This window comes from Dermacentor albipictus, chromosome 9, assembly GCF_038994185.2.
Source record: "Dermacentor albipictus isolate Rhodes 1998 colony chromosome 9, USDA_Dalb.pri_finalv2, whole genome shotgun sequence".
Taxonomy (NCBI): Eukaryota; Metazoa; Arthropoda; class Arachnida; order Ixodida; family Ixodidae; genus Dermacentor; species Dermacentor albipictus.
In genome coordinates, this window is record NC_091829.1 from 61,002,430 (window position 1) to 61,021,588 (window position 19,159).

The following is a 19,159-nucleotide window of genomic DNA, read 5'->3' on the forward strand; positions in this document are numbered from 1 at the left end:
ATGACCGAAAGAACTGTTTTTAAGCAAAAGTTTTACGGATGTATGACATAATCCGCACGAGGTGGTCAGTTGTGGATCGGCTGTCTTTAAAGCATCGTTCATAAAGGTCAAGTAGTTTGTTTCGTTCAAGAAAGTAATAGCCCACGATTAATAATCATTCGTAATAGATTAAACGAGCAGTTTCATGACGCCATAGGCCAAAACCTTAGCATAAAAGATGTATCCTAGCCCTGTTTCAAGATGAAGATATAAATAACCTTTTTCAGTGCTATGGAAATTTATATTGTTGTCCACTGAATATATTGTTGTCCACACAATATTGTTGTCCACTGGCGATAGAGAAATTTGCGTATCAGCGTGAATGTGTTTTATTGTTGCGTACATAGTCTGATCCGTTCCAGGCCCAGAGTCCTCACGAGTTATTAAGGATGTTCCACTCTAGGTAGGGCATGAGTGTACATGATGTTATTTTGATGTCTTCCGAGGAGAATGCTTTACCTCAAGCTGAAGCAATTTCGGCTCGTTAAGAAAGAGGCATCCACAGGATAAAAAATTACAGCGAGAATCTCGCCAACACGCTATGTGCATTTTTATCTCAATATACTGTGTGGGTTTTGCAAAGTTTATCTTTAAGGATCGGAAACTGTTTCGTGAATTTGGTAGTTGGGAGGTATGCAAATGGAAGTGATTTTTACCAGCCTGTGGAGCAGCAGTGTTCGGAGAGCAACAGTTTCAAAGGTCGTTCGGAGTTGTAATTGATGGCAGGAAATTTATTTACTATTATAGCCACACAAACCGACGAAGTGAGACCATCGCCGCGGTCTCTCTTAAAAAATGACATTGCCTAGGAAAGTGTGTGTATAGATATTACGTGTGTTTCCTCAACTTACAGAGCTTTTAAGGATTGATAAATCAAGGGGCTTTACGTGCCATAGACACGATTTGGTCATGAGGCACGCCGTAGTGGGGAGCTCGGGAATAATTTGGTCTACCAGGGGCTCCTTAACGTGCAGCTAAATTTGAGCTCACGCGTATTTTCTCATTTCACCCCTGTAAAAATGCAGCCGCCGTGGTAAGAATTTAATCCCGCGATCTCGTGCTTAGGAGCCAAACACCATAGCCACTAAGTAACCACAGCGGTTCGCAGCACTTTTGCACTAAGTTTCTAAATAGGTCGTTTGACATCATCTAAATTGTGTAAAAGTCTCCTTACATTCCTCTGCAATGTTAGTGTGTACATATTGCAGAATGCATTTGTGCTGCGTGACTAATATAAGACAGCTAACTTAGCTTACAGAGTCCTTTTTGTTCTATATGACGCAGGGTTACTGTGGGTTATACGGTTCGAAGTGAAATGATGGTGCCGTTCGACTGGGAATCGTGTTCAGCGCCCTTCTTGAAAGCGGTGGTTTGGCAACGCCTCGTCTGGAGTGACAGTATCTTTAAATGCCACAAACCTAGAATTTGATGAGGCTTTGTAGGATGGTTGTGCAACGCTAGCTGCACCCGCCGAAGGGGCTTGTTGCCCAACATTAGGCACATTCTTCCTGGGCAAGGCTGCTGCGGCACTGTCCCTTTATGCACCGCATCAGCATACCCTATGGTATGGAGAAATGAGCCGACTTCTTGCGTCCTTGACGCGTATTCACGCGTCTTTGAAATGTCTTCACGCATCTTTGAAACCTCTTCACGTGTCTTTGAAACCTCTTCACACGTCTTAGAAGTAGACGTTTCCTTTCGCTTATACAGTTGTGATTTATTTTTCTATTTTCTACGTGGCATAAAATCGGGAGTGAGAGGCCCGGTCACCGTCGCAGTTCGCCCACTGGCTGGGTTGCTTTATGTGAAGAAATATTTTCAAATGGTGGCTCACCTCGCGGTGTCTTTCGTAGTAGACGATAGTGTCTCGATGCCAGCTTGGCTCGTTCTGGGCCAGGCGTGATCGGCACTAGCGGCGGACACAAAAGGTGCGTAGTTGGTGCTTCCGCTGTCAGTGTCATCTGTGCCGTCCGAGAAAACAGCAGAAGTGGTTACCCGCCGCTTTGCAGAGGTCATTCAAAGAGCATGAAAAGTAAATGGTGGCATGCAAAACGTTTTAGTTGGGCTTTAGGGATAGGGAAGGCTGGCTGCTGTGTTCGCGTGTGCAGTGCGCTTTTTCTATCCGGAATTCTGGAATTCGGAGTTCAGTGCACGAAAAAAATTCACATTGACACAAAAGGCAATCACATTGAAATTAATGGAATGTTAATTTTTCTAAAAATAAATACGCTGCAAACAATACAGCAGATTAGAACACGTCCATTTTCAATGCGAAAGACGACAGGTCGTATTCTTTCACTGCGCTACAAAGGTCAAGCCTACTATCCCAATTTCAAGCAAGAGGTGTGTTCGATGATTTATTAAGGTCGCAAAGAAACGTATGTCAATTTCAATAGGCAGGCTTTGGCACACGCCAAACTTCCCTTTACCAAGAAGGAAGCCTCTCGTTATTGCAAAGCTGCTTAGTTAGCAACGCGCAAAAGGAAACTTCAGCTCGGAGGCTTCTGTCTAAGTGCGTGGGAGCAGGGATATTGTTTTTCTCGGTCACGCTTGCACCAGATTTGATGCAGGCCATCGAATGTGAAAAACAAAGGATGAAATCATGTAACTCCCATAAACTATCCTATTGTATAGACGGTGAGTGTCTATATAAAAAGTATTGAATGCGCTAAAATTTGTAATAAAAGAATATGAAGCTTGCAACTGTGTAATTGGGCCATAAAAACGATATGATAATTCTGGAAAGTAAATTGACTAATAGCCGTAAATTGAGAAAAATTATACGCAGCGGTCTGAACTTTGCCACAATGTTGTAGCTAGGAGTTTTGAAAAATGCCTGGTTACATTTGTCATTTCCGTAAATTCTAGATTCATAAAGCAAACTAGGCCTGCTATCCTTGTTTTATGATGCGAGTTACTAAATTGCGTAGGTTGTGTTTCAAATTTCGCGTAACTTGCCAATTTCCAGGAATTCTGCCATACCATCCAGGCCCTAAATGTGCAATTCCCTTGCTGCAGTCACTAGAACATTCTAATGGAACGAACATCGTTCATGTCAGTCTAAGAGCTGTTACTAAAAGCATTTCGGCATTTTACATGTTGGGCATGAAAATTTCATATGTTCCCCGAGCCGAAGCTTCCTATTAAAAAGAAAATGGTTTCGAAAGCATGGGTGCTGCAGTGAAAGGATGGCTGCCGAATGGTGTCATGAACTCGGGTGTTGGCACTTTGATTACTATTGTACCCCGATATCCACTACCTCATATAGGTGAAGGGGTTGTGTGCAAAAGTGCAGCTGCAGGTTCTGCATACCGCCTATTCATTGTTAGCACTAGACAACCTGATCGGGTCGTCGACTAAGAAAAGGAGACAGAACAAGTGTAAAAACTCCATAGCCAGGAAAACTATGTCGTGATAAGATAAACGCCAGCTTCAACCAATAGTGAACAATTCTTCAAGAGCCTGGGCATCCTCTGCATATATTTACCTACGTCTGTAGCGGAAGTTCCTAGGAATGCATCTAGCCATGCATGTTTAGCAACTAATTACAAACAAATATGGCTCTTATCCACTGCACGCCTTCGAGACCTATCACAATGATTAAAATAGGCCACCCAATGCGCATATGTGAGGGTCGTGTTGCGGGCATACAATAAGATGGGAATGACTTGCAGAATTACAAGTTCACAGGGCAGTATCGTTGGATAAAGTAACAGCAGCAACCTCGCCACACTCCGGTAAACATAACGACCGCGTGTTTTCCAGAATACTAATAAGGTGTGGCTGGTTTTTCGTAAGGTAGACAGAGAGCTATGTTAAAGGTCCTCTCACCAGGTGGGGCTGTTGTAAATACAAAAGCACAACTCGTAAATTAAGTGCTGGCTACCGCGTGTGAAACGTATAAGCGGCTGCGTGGCAGGAAACAGTTGCAATTTTCAACAGTAGGCCGCGTGCCCTTCATCTGGGAGGTGCTAAGCACGAGGTCGCGGGATCAAATCCCGGTCACGGCGGCCGCATTCCGATGGGGGTGAAAAGAGAAAACACCCGTGTACTTAGATTTAGGTTCACGTTAAAGAACCCCAGGTGGTCGAAATTTCCGGAGTCTTCCACTACGGTGTGCCTCATAATCAGAAAGTGGTTTTGGGACGTAAAACCACATAATTTGTTTTCATCAGTAAGGAGCCACGCCTTGAGAGAGCCAGTAAAGGTCCCGCTAACAAATGTATCTGTGCAATGCAAACTGCTTGCAACGACACTGACTACTGCACGGGCATTCGGTTGATCATCCAATGACGGAATACCCACAAACAGATGTATCATACGAAAAAAACATATCGGAATAAGTAATAGAGCAGGCGCTCGTCACGTTTTCATGACGTAGGCCCTTTGCGGAGAAGGGAAGGAAGCAACGCCGCTTGAGGACGCCATTCGAAGCAGAGAGGAGACTGTCTGGAAGTAGTAACACTAGCCTCCTAACGTCACAGTAGCACGACAGCTCGATGTCATCTATCGTCTCCCATAACGAATGCACTTGAATAATTGTATTACCGAAACACTCCCTTGATGGCGCATTGGCAATTTACAGCCTATATTTTAAATTTGTAATGGTCCCCGGTACGAAGCCCTTCAACGGCAGGATCCTCAAGCAAGCGTTTAACGTGAAAATAAAGCATGCGGTTGGCTTGCTACGCATTGGTAAGCTCATTACTCGGACCCCATTTAAACTCGACATCCAAGATATATCGAGAAGCGGTCATTGCCTTTACGAATGAATTCATCACGTTGAAAATGAATTCATTCGAAAGTTGAGGCACGTGGAATACGCGTAGTGTTGATTCTGCTAGCACTCAATTCATCTGCATGAATTTTACGCTACGACTGCACATCAGCAACAGACTTGGTGACGCTAGGAAGGCGTCCGTATGACTAATAAATGCACCGCCGTCATGATAGATTGAAACGATGCCTCCTCTGTTAGTTGTTAAGCATCTTCGCGTGTGGTATCGGTGGGTAAAGGCCCTGCCGTACGTACCATTGACGTCAGTGGCATCGGTCTGGCGGTTCAATGCCTTCAACGCGTCATTGATGTACTCGTCAATATGCCTGAAACGAGACATACATATTGGCTTTGGCTGGTGCTCCCAGTTACGGCAGAATATACCTGAAGAATTGAACATTCTTCAGGTATATTCTGCCGTAACGGGGAGCTGGGATAGAACTGGGATAGAATTGAACATGCTCTCAGGAACGGAGGAAGCCTAAAAACAGTGAAGAAGGAACTAGCAATTGGCAAGAATAATATGTATCCGTTAAGAGACAAAACCGGCAACGTCATTACTAATATGGATGAGATAGTACAAGTGGCTGAGCAGTTCTATAGAGATTTATACAGTACCAGTGGCACCCAAGACGATAATGGAAGAGAAAATAGTCTAGTGTAATTCGAAATCTCACAGGTAACACCGGAAGAAGTAAAGAAAGCCTTGGGAGATATGCAAAGGGGGAAGGCAGCTGGGGAGGATCAGGTAACAGCAGATTTGTTGAAGGATGGTGAGTAGATTGTTCTAGAACAAACTGGCCACCCTGTATACGCAATGCCTCATGACGTCGAGCGTAGCGGAATCTTGGAAAAACGCTAACATAATCCTAATCCATAGGAAAGGGGACGCCAAAGACTTGAAAAATTATAGACTGATTAGCTTACTGTCCGTTGCCTACAAGCTATTCACTAAGGTAATCGCAAATAGAATCAGGAACACCATAGACTTCTGTGAAGCAAGGGACCAGGCAGGATTCCGCAAAGACTACTCAACAATAGATCATATTCACACTATCAATGAGGTGATGGAGAAATGTGCGGAATATAACCAACCCTTATATATAGCTTTCATTGATTACGAGAAAGCATTTGATTCTGTCGAAACCTCAGCAGTCATGGAGGCATTACGGAATCGGGGTGTAGACGAGCCGTATGCAAGAATGCTGAAAGATATCTATAGCGGCTCCACAGCCACCGTAGTCCTTCATAAAGAAAGCAACAAAATCCCAATGAACAAAGGCGTCAGGCAGGGAGATACGATCTCTCCAATGCTATTCACAGCGTGTTTACAGGAATCATTCAGAGACCTGGAATGGGAAGAAATGGAGATAAAAGTTAATGGAGAATACCTGAGTAACTTGCGATTCGCTGATGATATTGCCTTGCTTAGTAACTCAGGGGACCAACTGCAATGCATGCTCACTGACCTGGAGAGGCAAAGCAGAAGAGTGGGTCTAAAAATTAATCTGCAGAAAACTAAAGCAATGTTTAACAGTCTCGGAAGAAAACAGCAATTTACAGTAGGCAGCGAGGCACTGGAAGTCGTAACGGAATACATTTACTTAGGGCAGGTAGTGACTGCGGATCGAGATCATGAGACGGAAATAATCAGAAGAATAAAAATGGGCTGGGGTGCGTTTGGCAGGCATTCTCAGATCATGAACACCAGGTTACCATTATCCCTCAAGAGAAAAGTGTATAATAGCTGTGTCTTACCAGTACTCACCTACGGCGCAGAAACCTGGAGGCTTACGAAAAGCGTTCTACTGAAATTGAGGACGACGCAACGAGCTATGGAAAGAAAAAAGATAGGTGTAACTTTAAGGGATAAGAAAAGAGCAGATTGGGTGAGGGAACAAACGCGAGGTAATGACATCTTCGTTGAAATCAAGAAAAAGAAATGGTCATGGGAAGGACATGTAATGAGGAGGGAAGATAACCGGTGGTCATTAAGGGTTACGGACTGGATTCCAATGGAATGGAAGCTTAGCAGGGGACGGCAGAAAGTTACGTGGGCCGATGAGATTAAGAAGTTTGCAGGGACGGCATGGCCACAATTAGTACAAGACAGGGGTTGTTGTAGAAATATGGGAGAGGCCTTTGCCCTGCAGTGGGCGTAACCAGGCTGATGATACCTGAAGAGTGTTTCTGCCAAACAGAACTTGGAACAAAGGAAGTGCTTCTTTGTTATTTAAGGTAAAACCTGCAATGGATCATTATCAAAAGTATAACTTGTTGGCTGGCATAGGTGAACAGCGCACTCATAAATTGCGTAATTTCTTAAATCATGACATGAAGCATGAAATATAAGAAAACAATGAATGATGCTAGGACCAAGATAGGAAGATACTAAGTTGCAAAATTACGATATAATTATGTAGTGCCATCCCCTCCAAGGCGCCCATTTTAGACTACGTGCATATAGCTCTACGACATCTTGCGAGTCAACTGGAAAGCGCTAGTCATATACATTGTGACAGGATGGCTGCACCATGAGTAGCGTGCGGAAATGGTGGACGAGAGCTTAAAATTATGATTTGGTTAACGCATGGTTATGTTATGTTTGGCTGCATTATATTAACTCTCGTACAAGGGCCATGCCAGTGGCTCGAAACTGTCGCCCAGCCACGTCCGCAACATGTGTGCCAGCGTGCGACCACGCATCTTATGATTTGCAGTCGGCAACTGTTCTCGCCATTTCACGATTACTTTCGCATGCTCGGCCAACGCGGCCATTCGCAGTCGCGCCAGAATGACGTGGCCGTCGCGGCGTCCCGGTAGTGCTTTCCGATTTACCTTAACATTTCCTAAAAATGAACACGTCGTTCACTTCAAAGACGTATGACGTTTCTCTTCAGGCACAGCTTTTATATTTCCTGAAAAACAAATGACAGCGAAAAGTTCAGTGGTGTTCTCACTTGGTCACACATCTCTTGCGTGTTTAGCAAATGGTATTATTTGTGCAATGTTTTGTGAGGTTCCTGGAGTGTGCTCACTCGACCGCCGAATGAAGTGTGACATACTGTTTTATTTATTTATATCCTTCTGTTTCCCGTTTCAAAACCCTGATCTCGCCATGTCGAACTCTTGGACGGATCACGTCACGGAATTAAATTTCATCACCTGGGTTTCGGTAATGTGCACGTAAATCCACGTCATGGAGCCTTGTTGCGTTTCACAATGACTGGGGAAATGCCACTGCGCCTGGAATATTGCCCGGGCTGTTGAGCTAAGCAGCGTAACATCCCAGCGAATGGGTTACTGCTACTAGTGTGCGGTGCCGTGACCAAGCGCAAGCTAAATTGAATATATATATATATATATATATATATATATATATATATATATGTTACGAATAATGTTTATTTACAAGGTGAAACGAGGTCCACGAGGAAGCCCCAGGCGACACCCAGAGTACCCCGAGATCACGTGCGCGCACTCTACTTCTTTCTCTCCTCTAGTCGCGCAGTGCTGCGACATTTTGCCCAGGGGCAGACGAAGCTCTCTGAGCGAGTTAAAGGGACCTGTGATGGTACTGCTTGACTCTGGCCACGTGAACAACTTGCGTCGCACGTGAACGCCGATTACTTGCCGTCACTTTGGTGACGACATGGTTTACATCACTCAAGCGGCTGAGTATGACGAATGGTCTGGTGTAAGTGGTGAGAAATTTGCGGCAAAATTCCTTTTTGCGAACAGGTGTCCACAACCAAACATAATCACGGGAATAAAGGTGACGGGGATATGCCACGCATCAACGCAAATCAAGCTTGCCGTTGCCTTGTGAGGACCACGTCCTACGATGCGCCAGTCGACGTGCTTCCGCAGCACGACACAGAGTTTGGTCGATGGAAGGACCTTCTTGGCCCGACAAAAGTACAATGGTGTCCGGAAAGCTCTGGGGAGCGCACGCCTACAGCAAAAAGAACGGCGCATATCCAGTAACTTCGTGCTTGGCACCATTATACACGTACGTTACAAAATGTAAGACGGCGTCCAAATTCTTGTGGTCAGCAGCGACATACATTGATAACATGTTGGTAAGGGTTCGATTCGCCCGCTCCGTGATGCCATGGGTTCGCGGGTTGTAAGGAGTGGAGTGACGATATGCAGAACCACAAAGCCGTAACAGTTCTTGAGCGACGATGGCGGTGAGTTGCTGTCCACGGTCACTGATGACAACCCGAGGAGCACCGTGACAGAGTATGACGTGATGCAACAAAAATGAAGAGACATCTGTTGCAGTGGCAAATGGAAGTGCCGCTGTATCAATGTAGCGAGTAAGGTAATCTACGCATACTCTATTCCAGCGGTAGCCAGATGACGTCTTTGAGAGCGTGCCAAGCAAGTCGATGCCGACTTTTTCGAAGAGAAACGTAGGTGGCCTAACTGGTTGCAAATAGTCTGCTGTAGCCGTCGTCGTTTGCTTGTGGCGCTGGCAAACAGTACAGCTGGCGACATACTGTTTCGCTGTTTTCCAGAGCTTGGGCCATAAAAATCTGTCGAAGTCAGTATAGTTTGCGTGCAAAGCCAAGGTGCCCGGACGTGGGATTGTCCTGCATGGAAGGAAGGAAAGCAGGGCGCAGGTTTTTGGGCACAGCTAGAAGCAATTGAGCACTTTATTGTGTGCCCTGCGAGTTGGTGGGGGATGGCCAGGAGTTCGTGGGTCCTCTCGGCATCCTCGGCCCACTGGACGGCCCATAGCTGATCCTCGAGGGTGGGGCTGAGCAGCGCGGCTACCCAGCACGTGCGAAGGCTGCTGCTAGAGGCCGCGTTTTCTTTATTGTTATTTATCCCTCGGCATTCCCATAATATATGCTCTAGAGTGGCTCTGGATTCGCTTGTTTTGCATTTTTCCGTAAGATATACATCCGGATATATGATATGCGAGAGCGCTGGATTCGGATACGTCCTAGTTTGTGACTGCCGCCATGCGACAGACTGCTTTTCTGGTCAATTTTGCGCGAGGTTGCGGGAATATGCGACTCTGTAAACTATACTGTTTCGTAATGTCGTTATATGTTGTCATTCTGTCCTCCCACTCCCACTCATTTACCGCACCGTCACGTCCGGAGGGAGTCGGGGCGTCACTTGCGACTGCGGCTCGGTCTGTAAGCCCTCGAGCCGCGTTGTGTGCCGCCTCGCTGCTGCCGTCCCCCGCGAGGGTGTGAGCGGGTGTCCGGGTGATGTATATCTTTCTTTTGTGATTTTGGCCTCCTGCAAAAAGAATGCGTAGTGCCTCTGGGGAGATTCGGCTGTTGGCAAAGTTTCTTATTGCCGTTTGAGAGTCACTGACTATCACGGTTGAGTTAGTCTGAGCTACTGCGAGCGCTATGGCTACTTCTTCATCTATCTCTTTACTTGTGCGTGTTGTCGCGCACGTCTTGCGCGGTTTCTCCCTATCGATTACGGCTGCCGTAAACCCCCGTCTTCAACTGTATCGAGCGGCGTCTACGAACACTGTGTCCTTGTCGCTGCCGAATTTCTTCTCTATTCCCTTCGCTTTGTTCTCTATTCTGTCCTTATTGTGTTCTGGGTGCATATTCTTTGGTATGGGAGGTATTACCTATCTTTCCTTCGTCTCTCTCGGGATGTCCACGTTGAGATCATGCTGTGTGTGGTAACGTATGTCTAATCTCTCTAGGATGTGTCTGCCTGGTCTAGTCTTAGAGAGGCGTTCATATTGTGCCGTACGTTGCGCTTCAATGAGCTCGTCTATCGTGTTGTGTAGGCCTAATTGCAGCAACTTGTCCATTCTGGTGCTGATCGGTAGTCCTATGGCTAGTTTGTATATTTTCCCAATGAGGCATTCTAGTTTGATCTTTTCCGCGACCTGCCATTTTATGTACGGCGCCACGTATACTATTCTGCTTATTACGAAGGCCTGTATTAACCTGATAGTGTTTTCCTCTTTCATCCCGCTATGTTTATTCGTTATCCTTCTGATTAGCCTAATGATTTGCGCTACAGTGACTTCCAGTCTTCTGATGGTTTCTTCGTTGTTGCCCTTGGCTTCAATGAGGAGCCCCAATACCCCGATCCTATCGACCTTGGGTATGGGTTTCCCATCGGCCGTTTTTATCTGTATCTCCTCTCTATGGGTGAGATCTTCCCTGTATATACCTGGTTTGCGACCTCTGCGAGTCAGCCAAGTTATATATATTTTTTTTTGCACAGCAAACCATTACGAAAAGTAAACGGTGTTGTTCCTGCTGGCTGACGTGTGGCTGCCCGTAGGGGTTTCAAGGTAAAGTCGCAAAGTTGCTCGGTCTCGAAGGTACCCATGTCTGGAAAGTCGGAAGAGATGGAAACTGGGTAGTCATCGAAATCATTATCCTCAGCTTTAGTGTGTGGCAAAGGGAGACGGGATAGGCAGTCAGCGTCCGTGTGAGAGCTTCCGCTCTTGCAGTTAACGGAAAAGCTGTACTCTTGAAGGTGCAAAGCCCAGCGGGCCAACCAGCCTGACGGGTCACGCAGCCGGGTGAATGAGTGAATGATGGTCAGTCACTATCACGAATGCGCGGCCACGTAGATACGGGCGGAACTTCTGAATGGCGAAGACGACTGCTAGACACTCGAGTTCAGTAACGGTGTAGTTTGTCTCCGCTATTGCAAGTGCTCGGCTAGCATAGGCAATCAAATGCTCAAGGCCACCGCAGAGCTGAATAAGCACAGTGCCAACACCCACACCGCTGGCGTCAGTATGCAGCTCAGTTGACGCGTCCGGATCAAAATTCCGTAGAACTGGTCCAGAAGTCAACGAAAATTTCAGCTGTTGAAACGCCGACTCGCAGTTAGCAGCCCTCAAGTATTTGTAAAGGAGTGAGTGAGAAAGAGTGACGTGAGGAGAGAGGGAAGCTGTGCGAAATTCTTGATCAAGTGCCGGAAATATGAGCAAAAGCCCAAAAGCTTCGCAGATCTTTCGCCATGTGTGGCTTTTGGAAGTCGCGAACCGCTGCTATCTTTTCAGGGTCTGGTCATATGCCGTCTTTGTCGACCAGAAAGCCTAGTACGAGGGCTTGACGCTCACCGAGATGACATTTCTTCGAGTTTAAAATAAGGCCAGCTTGCTGGATACAGTCAAGAACACCGACAGACGCTGATTGTGCTCGTGAAAAGTCCGGCCGTAGATAATGACGTCGCCTAAATAGCACATGCAAATTTCCCATTTGAGTCCGTGCAGTACGTTATCCATAAATCGCTCGAATGTCGCTGAAGCGTTGCATAGGCCAAAGGGCATAACGTTGAACTCAAAGAGGCCGTCAGTTGTGACGAAGGCGGTCTTCTTGTCCGAGGGCTGCATGGTAATTTGCCAATATCCTGACCGTAAATCAACAAGAGAAATACGACGCGGACTGGAGGCAGTCGATGGCGTCGTCTATTCGTGGCAGGGGGCACACGTCATTCTTTGATACGGTGTTTAGGCGGTGATAGTCCACACAAAATCTAAACGAGTTTTTTTTTTACTAGGGTCCCAGGAGCAGCCCAAGGTCTATATATTTCCTGGATCACTACTTTCTGTAACATTTCTTTGACCTGCTCGGCGACGATTTTTCTCTCTGAAGGTGAAACGCGGTAGGGCTTGTGACGAATTGGCGTCGCTTGCCCTGTATGGAAGTGGTGTTGCCTACGAGACGCTGGAGGTGTATGGGACGCTCGTTGGCCTTGAGCAAAATCAAACGACGTGGCGTAGCGAGTGAGCACTCCTTCAAGCAGACACTGCTCGCTAGAAGACAGCATTGTCTTCCTCACCACTGTCAGCGTCGAATGTTCCGACGCTGACAATGGCTTGCTGGTCAATACTTCCCAGTTTAAGTCCTAGCGGCAATCTTATCGATTGGGTTAACACACTCACTGTGCACAAGCGAATAAACCATCAGTGGTGACAACGAGGGTGCGAGGGACTATCACATTTTTCTTGAGCGCATTGTCATAATCGGGCTCGGCTAAACCACAAAAACAACCTGTCCGAGAGCCAGAAATATTTACAGGTTCAAGCATTCCCGCCTGCGGGGCAAACACATCTTGCGACACATCGAGAACGTCGGCGGCATCACTGGTGTTATCTGTCATAGAAGTTTGCACGTCGCGGCGAAGAGAAATCGCCCCGCTTCCACAATCCAAAAATTCCCCCCACTCACGCAAGATATTATTCCTAAAATAATGTCATGCGTTGTACGTGCAAGCACAGTAAAGTCACTTCTAAATGTCTGGTCCCCTATCGTAACTGAAACAGAACAAACCCCAAGTGGGCGTCACCAAATATATGGGGGTTTCTTCAAAGTTCAGCACGCAGGACCCGACATAACATACGCAGGAAGTAGACGACGAACTTTTAGGAAGACTTATTTAATGAACGTTTTCGGCTGGTGGACCAGCCTTCCTCAGAGTACAGTAAGGTACTCTGACGTAAAGTACTCTGTATAGTACAGAGTACAGAGAGTACAGCAAAGTACTCTGACGAAAGCTGGTCCACCAGCCAAATGTTCAGTAATAAGCCTTCCTAAAAGGTCGTCGTCGCTTTCCTGCGTCTATATATTTATATGGATAGATACTTTGATCGAAAAACAGGAGGCACTTCTCTTTATCATGGTCATAAACAGCCGCAGCCACACTGAATCGAAGTCGTCCTCGAAAACGCCCAATTCGATGTGCAAACAAATGTATAACTGTTAAAGTCTGTATTCCAGGTTGTTCCTGCGGCTGACAATATCCAACGAAACTTTCACAAGCGGGAATACTCACGCAGGGATATCGTCGCAAGTGCCTGAGGCTCCTTCGCCGCCTTCACGGCTTGTACCCGGGGTTGCTTCTTCGATGAAGGCAAACGCGGGAGGCGTTTGCCCACCGCTTCTTTGTTCAGTCATGGCTGGTGACGACGCTCCGGAGCACTAGCGTCTTTCAGAGACAGAACTTTGCTGAATGATCGCGCATGCGCAGTCTGTGCCAAGGATGAGAGAGCCAGTAAAACGGCGGGCACTTGGGCAAGTCGAATGAAATCGTAAAACCCATCTGGAAAAAAAAGACGATAGAGTGCGCCACTATGTTGACGCTAAAGTATTAATATTTAAACACTAAACAAGGCGCCCCGGCGCCCTGTGCTGAATTGACACCAAATCATCAAAACAAACTCAAGCAAAGCCCACGACCAGCCAAAAACCTTAGACAAGAACATGTGTTTATTATTATTTGTTTCTTTCAGGAGTAGTGCTAATTCTTCTCGGGAGATATTGGCAGTCGTGACCAAATTAGTGAACAGACAAAATGAACAATAGGTGACCCAACGTTTATACGATGGCGAATCAGAAAGTCTTTTTCTCTATATAATTAGGCCAAATTACACCTGTAAATGTGAAGACAACATATGTGAAGTCAACATTGGCTTTATCCCTGGCTGTGTAGCTATTCGAGCGACGATTGACGTTAGACACCCAAGGCACGTATAAGTGATGCCAGTGCTCTCTATTAGCAGAGTATCACTCCTGCTCGCTTCAGTGTGTTTTGGGGGTTACATAGAGCCTCCACGTAATGCTACAGGACAGTTTCTTGCGACAATGCCTCATCCCAAAAGTCTTTTCCACCCAACCATGTTCGAGGAACCTATGCGTAAGCGCCCCGAGGCCGCTTCCACTCATACGGCTCAGATACCTCAGACCCTTCTTGCTGCCCTGGAAGGAAAATTATTTACCGAACGTAAACGATAGGTGCTCCGAATCGACAAGCGACGTTGCTCGAATATAATAACATATTTCATCTACAACAACCAACGTGTAGTTCCTGCTGCACATGTGACCAGCTGGAACCACGTTACAGCGGTCACCATTTTCGCTCCAAAAAGTAATATGGGTTGTGGGTGCCAGAATTTCCTTCTTCTAGTATGACAGGCCCTGTCGTCAGTTTGCCTCGTTATCCACGAGGCACTGCTGCGTGAATTGCAAAGGTCCTGCGCAAGGAATGGACGTTTCTCATGTGTTTTCGCCACCTCATTATTTTACTAGACAATCCAAATCCCTCCATATGGCCAGAGGAACATTCCTGAACGGAATTGCAAAATCTTGATGTTTGAACCGTGCAGACAGGACCACATTTCTCAACGATATCTTGCGGTACAAGTTTAATGCTCGACATCCTCAGCTGCCGTAGGAAGGAAAATTTCAAAATACGTGCGTACCTATCGCGTACAAGAGAAGGAATTTCTTGCGGCAAGCAGAGTTGATAGGACATTGAAGTTGACTACACGCGGGAATTCTGTACGTCACCCTCATGAAGTGAATCTACGCGCGTTGTTCTATGAGGTTGTTCTGCGGTAAGAACCAAACGATTGCATAAGTAAATGCCTTCTTCGGTGTTACAGCCTTCGGACTTCCCTCAGACGACGACCTTGCTCGGGTCATTGATTCACGTTGATTGATCGTAAAAAAGCTAAAACAACGAAATGCACCTGCAGTAAACGTTATCCTTCCAGAAAGCTTCGTTGTTACTGGCTCAATGACGCCTTGCACCTGCTTGTCAAATGATGGGCCTTCCCAAGAAGAGCTTACCTTTCAGACAAAGCATGCGTTCTCTGAAGTATGTAAAAGCAAGCTAAGTTTCCCTTTTTTTCAACTTTGTGCGCCTGAAATAGGGGCGCTTTATTTAGATTCATGTTTTGCCGATGCATTTACGGTGTTGAAAATCGAAGCATAATTCATCCGCACAGCTGTAACTTAAAGCTTGAAAGTATCTTGCGCCGCGCACGTGCGCACCCGGTGATGTTCATAAAAGTTATCTTCGCTAAACATTTGTTTTTTCGGTGGTAGCAAATCTTCATCGGAAGCAGTCTACAGTGACGCGCCCGCTTATGGTTAAAAACAGGCTAAGGAAAAAGAAATTACGCCCATCCAGTGCACATGTTGGCATTGTGTAAGGACAGGTGTGTGCAGGATGAAGTGTAAGACTGCAATGACAGTGTAAATTTGACTTCTTTTTTTCTCGGTTCATCCTTGCGCTCCTGGCGTAATGGAAACTGCACAACGTATGCGTGCGAGGTAACTTGATGCACGTCCCTATTGGGTCACATTGCAGGAGCCACAATTAACAACAAATTCCGGAATGGTTCACCTAAATATCTTCAGTTCAAAAACAAAACGACCACAATTGCATGGGCTCACCCTGAACTGTCTTTCGATGTGGTTTAGGCTTCGTGAATGCCTACTTGGCCTGTGCTTCGACCTATATTACTGCTCCTGGACATGTGAGACGTGTTTGTCATGTTTCTGTGTTTATCCGTGTCACACGCTACGAATCAAGAACATGCGCCAAACCGTGGACACCGAAGCCAGGTTGATATCCTTGGGAGTGATGACGCCATAGTCGTAAATTATGTTTCACACTCAGCACTAGTGAAGTGAGGTGATACATGAAATGATGAAATAAACAATCAAGCTCTGACATGCTGCTCGGCGAATGCCAGAAGGGTTACATCTGGCTAGTGAGGCCGACCGACGATGCCGCCAAGACTCAAGGCCCGGCCACCAGCTGAGGAAGCGAGGCACCGGTGGGGCTAGTACCCGGCCACCTGTCTCCATTGACCAAATCAGGACTTAGAATAAAGATTTCTCTCTCTCTATCACCATGATTCAATTCCAGGGTATACGAATGATTGCTTAAAAGCCTTAGTTGATTATTGCACAAGTAGGCCAGTTGAAAACGCTGCATAATTAGTGTGCTGCAGGCAAGAGAAGTGTTCTTCGAAGATTAGAGAAGCTTTAATAGATCTTAAGGAAACGTTGAAAATTGTGGAATTTAAGGCGTAGAGTTACACTCATGCTCGAAGTGTTTACCAAGATTATATGCATTATCTTCTAGGCTCCTGCCTCAGTCATTCATCAGGGTCTACGGATCAGTTTCCTGCCATTGGGAACTTGTTAGCCCATACCAGACTTGCATCTATTCCGTGCAGGACCTTATGCTAGAGAGAAGCTGCCTCAGCTTGTTCTCTAGGTTGTCCTTGCGTCGTTCTATCCTTTGACTTACCTTCTTCAATTCGATAAAATTTTAGGTGTTTGGGTACCGACCAAGTGTGCCCAATGCTTTGATTTGCTTTTCTCGCGTATCTTCTCAGACCTCATTTCCTCATTCTTGCATGTGTTTTATGGCATCAGTAATAAAAGTGCTAAAGTATGCTATTGCGTCGTCTATGCTGTTTGCTTATCTAATAACGAATCAGACATCATTTTTTTTTAAGTTCGACCAGTTATCCGAAGCTAGCTTCAACATAAGAATATGCGGAGGAGAGGCGTGTTGCAGCATTAAAGTTGACGCTAGTCTGATGTGTTCATGGCCTAAAAAGATATGAAATTCCTTTCCAAGTAGGGAAGAAGCCCAGACGGACCAAGTGCCTAATCAGCAGAACAATAATAATGAAGTGATACATTAAATAGATGCCCTCCTCTTTATTATTCACTCACCGTAGGTTACGAGAACTTGTTCCGTGAGCTTACCTTTGGCATTGCAGCGAGAGTCTCGCTACAAATAGTTGAGCATTCACCACCATCATTCACTCACCGGCCATAAAAAATTATTGCCAATAATACGCATTTGTCTTGAAGGTAAATAGAAGGAATGATAACCAATCTATCATTAAGAATTACTTGTAGTGACACTGATTCGAGGGGCTTTTAAGTTGTGGAATATAAGTGACAGGCTTGTCTGCACAATTATTGCCGTAACAGCCAATGAGGCAAAGCCATAGTCGCGGTATCTTCAGATGCCTATCACCGGAAGTTTGATTGTTAAGAGTTTAAATGCCTCTCCTGGACTCATATATACCTTAAGCTTGTATTCAAATAACAGTTTAGTATGATCATCAAAGGGTTAATTAGCCCTCACGCATTGGAATACATTATCCGCAACGTCATAGTGGTACTGAAAAAAAGGAAAGAGTTCCACGCGTCACAGTAGAATTCAAGTTTGTGTTCCCTACCTTTTCTCTTCACCAATTCTTTTTATTTGGGGGCGATCAAGTGAACGATGCCGGCTATTCGGCACCAACGGCTCGAAAGTTGTGTGCCCGCTGAGTGCCCGCGCTTGCACGCTCTTCGCGGGTGTCTCTGGATTCACCTGGAGACGGGAGGTGATGTAGCCCGACGGTCCCGGAGTCGCGCAGCTCTCTTATAGAATGGGCGAAGATGATTTACCAGTGCCACAGATCACACTGCCATGCAGAGGCCGGGCAAGTGACGTTGGCCTTTGGGACCCCCCCCCCCTTTGCTGGACCTCCCCCCGGATGACGCCAGCAATTAAGGCTACTTCAGCTGCATCGAAGAGAACATCTTAAGTAGTTCACGTGAGACTGTTATAGGGGCGTTTCGGAGTTCGTCGGAGCTTATTGTGTTTGAATTTTTCACCTCGGCGGGAGCACCAGGCGACGGTGTTGCTGAGTGCGCTATTCCAACGTCTTTTCAATACCCGTGACATCCGTTAGGAATATTGGAATGGTTTTGGCTGGTTCACGTATCCATCCTGTGTAAACCATTTGTTTAAAACCGCAGCGCGGAAGAACGCTTTCCTCTCGGACATTTGGGGTCGAAGTGCCTGAATTTCTGCCCCGAGGGTCACGGTGTTCTCCTTCGGCAACCCCATTCAACTTCGGCTGGCTCCTTGGGCATGACGCTCGTGAATGTATGCAGAAATGCACTGTGAAACTGCAGCTCATCAAAGATTCAATCGTTAAACATAGTGGTTTTCCAAAGGTTTCCGGCCAGCTTTCCAGATCTCCAAATGGTGATCCGCTAATTATCGGTGGCTTCCTTCGCTTCGCAGCACACGTCACTGCGGGTGACATGGGCACACTCACTGTGGCATTTGTCGGGGTCATGATCGTCCTGGTCTTCTCGGGCAGAGGTCCGTACTAAAGCGGCAGGCGTAGTCTGCGTCTAGCTCGATCCTCCATGGCGATGTTGGCAATATTAACGCGACAGCGTTAAGGAGCTCGTGTCGCAGAAAAGCTGGTGTCGTTGGTGTCTCTGTCGGAGGCGTTGGCCATGAGCGAAAAATCCCGGAAGGCAATTCATAAATAACAACTTCCGAAATGGGCTGGGTGGGAATCGAACCAGGGTCTCCATAATGTGAGAAGGAGACGCTAACACTCAGCGACAAGTTCGATGGCTCAAAGCGGGACGAAAACGCCTCTAGTGAATGCTGCGTTGCCTTATAAACGTTCCGTAGAAAGTCATACGGCGGTTCATATCGGTTATTATGAGCATGTAAATTACAGAAGTCGGAGTTAAACGACTAGCGAAGTACGTTACCGCTACAATT

General features: G+C 46.3%; 2 protein-coding genes across 6 annotated transcripts in view; both read right to left on the reverse strand.

Annotated features, from left to right (window-relative positions):
- The window catches only part of LOC135919770 (uncharacterized), a 39,265-nt gene extending 25,400 nt beyond the window's left edge, over positions 1–13,865 (reverse strand). For 2 of the 4 annotated variants that reach the window (XR_011508707.1, XM_065453667.2), the window contains exons 1-3: positions 13,604–13,865; positions 5,072–5,142; positions 1,874–2,000 (exon numbers count right to left, since the gene is read on the reverse strand). Coding sequence is in view for 3 of the 4 variants with exons in the window: in XM_065453667.2 (XP_065309739.2) it covers positions 1,874–2,000; positions 5,072–5,142; positions 13,604–13,725 (320 nt within the window). In the remaining variant the exon portion in view is untranslated. The remainder of the gene's footprint in view (positions 1–1,873; positions 2,001–5,071; positions 5,143–13,603) is intronic. The other 2 variants (XM_065453668.2, XM_070526022.1) reach the window with 2 other exon arrangements.
- Positions 1–19,159, reverse strand: part of LOC135919787 (zinc finger protein 567-like) — a 136,653-nt gene that overhangs the window by 88,053 nt on the left and 29,441 nt on the right. The gene's annotated exons all lie outside the window — the stretch shown is intronic.